Source organism: Quercus lobata, chromosome 5 (genome assembly GCF_001633185.2).
Source record: "Quercus lobata isolate SW786 chromosome 5, ValleyOak3.0 Primary Assembly, whole genome shotgun sequence".
Taxonomy (NCBI): Eukaryota; Viridiplantae; Streptophyta; class Magnoliopsida; order Fagales; family Fagaceae; genus Quercus; species Quercus lobata.
In genome coordinates, this window is record NC_044908.1 from 75,213,319 (window position 1) to 75,218,625 (window position 5,307).

At 36.8% G+C, this 5,307-nt stretch overlaps 1 protein-coding gene across 1 annotated transcript; it reads left to right on the forward strand.

The window, feature by feature from the left end:
* Positions 1–1,385: 1,385 nt before the first annotated feature.
* Positions 1,386–5,089, forward strand: LOC115989663 (probable pyruvate, phosphate dikinase regulatory protein, chloroplastic). The gene is made up of 3 exons (XM_031113471.1): positions 1,386–1,852; positions 3,923–4,562; positions 4,727–5,089. Exons 1-3 carry the CDS (start codon positions 1,427–1,429, stop codon positions 4,828–4,830), a joined length of 1,170 nt encoding a protein of 389 aa, XP_030969331.1. The 5' UTR covers positions 1,386–1,426; the 3' UTR covers positions 4,831–5,089.
* Positions 5,090–5,307: the final 218 nt, after the last annotated feature.

A 5,307-nucleotide genomic window follows, 5' to 3' on the forward strand; every position in this document is an offset into this window, starting at 1 on the left:
TGAGGTCTGGTTGTAATAAGATCACGTCCTGATCGTCCTCGGATGCATACTGCCGAGGAGTAGGGTGTCCTCGGACGGATATGTGTCCTCGGATGGGCCACGGGCCCAACAATCCTGAATCAATTTTGAACTTTATGGGCCTATTGATCGAACGGTCCCCACACTATTTCATATATATTTTGTTTATCAACTCAGATGACAGGTAATATATATTTTTTTCTGCTCAATTTTATAATTATAGTAATAAAAAAAATCCAATCTATGGGTTCAATCCGACCCAACCTGATCCATATGGGTTGTGATGAATTTTTTTTAACCCATCATGATTCATGATGAGTTGGGTCAAAAAATCTCTTCAATCCAACCCATGCATACCTTACCTTAAATAGAAAATACATGGAAGACAACAAATTTTAAAGATTTGGCGCCACATTACACATGTAGTGATTAAATGTGGTGTGACAAACGAACCGGTCCAAATTACATACTAATTCAAGCAATAATTTCCCTACCTAAAATGTCCCAATACATTGCACATTGTATATATCACCATCTTCAATCTGTCTATTTGATGTCACTTCACATTTATAACATAAAGTAGTTTATAATTTGTGCATACGGACTGGAGAATTGAAGAGCAATGATTAATCTATATCATGCCATTGTTCTATAAAACAAATCGGAGAAAATGATTTATAAAAATCATAACCAAATGATATAGTAGCTTTTTTTATTTATTTATTATTTTATTTTTAAGAACAAAAAAGGCTCTTAAGCGTGTGATCATTGACTCAACCCAATGAACTCGTAGAACTTATGGCGTGTGACACTTTTGTATGCGTTAGGCCTATTCACGTCATGGCATAATATTTTTGCAAAGCACACGACTCAAACTAGATAACTACTGGACATACAGGTGTAATCCAGTCTAAAACTTCTACCAACGCATCACACCCCAAGGGGGCAATATAATATCTTTTGGATAATCAAATTTAATTTTTTTAATATAATAATAACAATAATTAATAGGATACATATTTTGAATACCTAAAATCATATAATTTGAGACTCAATTATTCAAAAGAAGTAGGGTAACTCTACAATAATATTCGAGTGGTGGGGTTTGTCTATGTGACATAAATTTAGGAATTTCAAATTTAATCCACCACTGTCCATACTATCAATTTATGAGATTTTCAAAGAAGAAAGATACTCCAAAAAATTTAGATTTCCTCTTCCTCATTTTTTTTAATAAAATAAATAAATTATTTTCTAACATTTTTTTCAAAAAAAAAAGAAAAGAAAAGGCTAAGGCCCACTTAATAAAGGTTTGGCCCAAAATTTCACTGAGCAGTGAGGAGGCAGAAATTGCAATAAAAGAAAAACAAATCCAAATAATTCAAAAAGACAAAAAAGGATAAAAAACATGTGGGCTTCATCCACGCTAAGGCTCCCGAACATAAGACCCACACCTATCTCGTCCAATCAAAACCCATCCGAACCTGACACCAAACCAGTACCACAGGCTCGGAAACTGAAGGGAAGCGCTCGGCTGAACCGGTGGTCGAGGGCTCGCACGATTCGGTCCGGGCGAAAACTGGACCGGCCGGACCAGCAGGTCCAAGTATTGGAAGCGAAGCGTCCTCCAGTTGAAGCAACAGAGAGCGAGCTTAACTCCGTTACGAAAATTGACGGAGACGATGACGTGGAGTTGAGAGTGGGGAAGTCGATATACATGATTTCTGACGGAACTGGATGGACGGCGGAGCATTCCGTTAACGCCGCGTTGGGTCAGTTCGAACACTGCTTGGTCGATCGCGGCTGTCCTGTAAATACCCACTTGTTTTCTGGGGTAAATACGTCTTTTTAACCTACTTGAATTAGATTTGGATTTGGTTACTTCAGTTAGTTTTTGAAACCAGTAGTAGTACTAGTTAGTTTATTCTGTTATGCCTTAACTGGGCCGAGCCCAAGTTACAATTGATTCTTTTTTTTTTGAGAAACAGTTACAATTGATTCTAAGTAGCTTGATTGGTTTTATTTACTTTTATATACGTACAAACGGACACAAATTTTTATTTTATGACAATGTCATTTTCACATGGACGTGTAGTCATTGGCAACATTTTTATCATATACCAAACACAATATTGATTAAAGGTCGTAATTAGTTGACAAAATTCCAACTTTTATTTCATTATAGTTATTATTTATAGGCTAAATGTTATTACACACTGTTTTACACATCCATATACACACCAACACAAAATGCACTAGTGTGTGTACAAATGTGTAAAACAATTTGTGTATAACAAATACGGCTCTTATTTATATATTTTCGTCTAGGGTTGTGTTTGTTATAACAAAGACTTAGGAGCTTCACTCCTTAACCAAACTATCAGTAAACTAAGGAGCTCAACCATATAGTGCAATAGAACTCTTTCTCCAAATTGATTTAGAAGGAAATTATGCTGACTGAAACGATCATTTTTTTTTTTTTTTTTTTTTTTGCTGGGTAATTGGTTTATAGGGGGATCGAACCCCCGAGCTTGACAAGGCACTAAGGCCCGGGTACCACTCAGGCACAAGGCCCGGTGGTGACTGAAACGATCATTTACGTATGCTTTTCATCACATGACATATTTAATAGTCACATGACATTAAAAACACGTGGGAATAGTATATTATCTGTCACATAGTGGGTTGAATGAAAATACTCCAAATGGTTTAGAAGAAAACTTTGTTCGTTACTCGATGTGCTCTTATTAGGAGTATTAGGTAGCCAACACTACATTAAGGTAGTTTAAGATTTTTCTTATGCCAGGATCAAGAATTTGTCTATATATGCCTCAGCTAAGCTTATCAGTTTGATTGGATTGGATTGGATTGGATCAGGTTTAAGTTGCAAAACTTCGTTTGTTAAGCTGTTGCCTAGGACCAACGCTTTAGTGATCTTAAGGGTGATTTACATTATACAATGTATGCGATACCAATATTTGACTTGAAACTAGGACTGATTGCAGAGTTCACTGAAAGAGTCCCCTCTGGAGCTTAAGGTTCTCCAGAGTTTACATTATGCTTTACTCACTGTCAAAACTCTTTAAAACAAACTAGGCAAAAAGCACAACTTTTGAAAAATTGTCATATGCAATGTTTTAGCGGCATTTTGATGCAAAGCAACCAAAAGAATGCCCAAAGTTCTCTGAAAGGAGACACCTGGTTCATGAATTTTTAGAAGGGTGACAATGATGGAAGCTTTGTTGGAGTTGATTCTTGTTTATTTATTTATTTATTTTATAATTAGCACAAATAATTTTTGTAATCGTGCCATAAAATCATGATATAAATATAAATACAAATATGTGCTAAGGTGAGGGATTGATTAATGGAGCTGTACTCTCTCTCACACTTCATTTTTCTTTTCATTTTCTCTCTTTCAACCCTAATATCTCATATCTTACAAATCAGCTAACTTAATGTAGAGTTGTAGTCGAGCTTTTTTTGTTTTTGAGGGGGGTGCTGGGGGGAGGTTGTGGAAGAAATTAGACAAGCTTTAATTCCAACACGATTAAGTTTGACCAAGTAGGTGCAGTATCATGAACTTAAAAAAAAAAAAAACCAACTTTAGGATGATGTGTGTGTGTGTGTGTGTGTGTGTGTATATATATTCCACATTCTCATATGGTAATTTTGTTACTTTTCTCATTCTCATGTTAAGTTCCTTGAACAAGAGCATTCTTTTGATAGTTATAATTATGAAAATTGGATTTTCAAATGGATTAAATCTCTCTATTAGAACCTAGACTGCCTAAGTTCATATATGGTAAATCTTGCATCTTGTGTTAAGGGACAAGTGAATTTATTGTCCGAAGTCCCCTGACTTGGACTGACTTTTGTGCAATGGGATCCATGCACTTGCCAGATTGATGATGTAGATCGGTTAATGGAGATTGTTAAGCAAGCAGCCAAAGAAGGTGCAATGGTTGTGTACACTTTAGCTGACCCTTCAATGGGTGAATCTGCTAAGCAAGCCTGCCAGTTGTGGGGTATACCCTCCACAGACATACTTGGCCCAATCACAGAGGCAATTGCTGCTCATCTAGGAGTCTCACCATCGGGCCTCCCCCGCGGGGCTCCTGGCAGAACTATTCCTCTATCTGAGGAATACTTCCGTCGGATTGAAGCAATTGAATTTACCATCAAGCAAGATGATGGGGCACTACCTCAAAATCTATACAAAGCTGACATTGTTCTTACTGGTGTATCTCGTACAGGGAAGACACCATTATCAATCTATCTGGCTCAGAAAGGGTATAAAGTGGCAAATGTCCCTATTGTAATGGGTATAGGACTTCCAAAAACTCTCTTTGAGGTAGACCCAGAGAAGGTTTTTGGTTTGACTATAAATCCTGTAATCTTGCAAGCAATCAGAAAAGCAAGAGCTAAGAGTCTGGGCTTCAACATAGAAACAAGGAGTAATTACTCGGAGATGGACTATGTTAGAGAGGAGCTGGAATTTGCTCGAAGGAATTTTGCACAAAATCCCGTCTGGCCAGTAATTGGTAAGAATTTTAATTTTCATTAACTATCTACTTGGTTTCTCTATTATTCTACATTTTGGATAAGTGAAAATTCAATTATAGATGGCATAACATATAATGAAGGCTTGAGAACATTTGACACACTGATAATTGAACTTGGATATTGTTACTTCCTACAATTGCAGAAGTGACAGGAAAAGCTATAGAAGAAACTGCAGCGGTTATATTGAGGCTATACCATGACAGGAAACACAGGTGCTCAATGCCAACAATCTCAAAGCGCTACTAAAGATGTTACATTGCTCCCAAGTAGGCAGGGAGATACTGATGCTGAAGAGTGGAGTTCATCTCATATTGCACTGCAGGACATAAGGGTACGGTCTTCTATATATGTAGATATATAGTTAAATGAAAATATGAATATGTACATAATATATTCATTTTTATTTTTCCCCTCTGCTTACAGCCTTAAGATTGTGTGTAATACAACTTCATAGTTGATTCGGTTGAAATCTGGACTTTTGAAATGATACCTACCAGTTTTGAAACGTAAGCTTGTCACTTAATGTGCTAATTAAGAACCAGGAAAAAAGAATTGTTGCTACTGTTCATCTCACATGATTGGTTGATTAGAGCTATTACCTTCACATGTTACCTTTTCTAGAAAGCACCTAACATGTGCTTAATGAGGCTATAGTCAGATGTCAATTTGATTCTCCCCAAATCCTCCCTCCCCCCGGTCACACCGGGACTACGTCATAGAAAC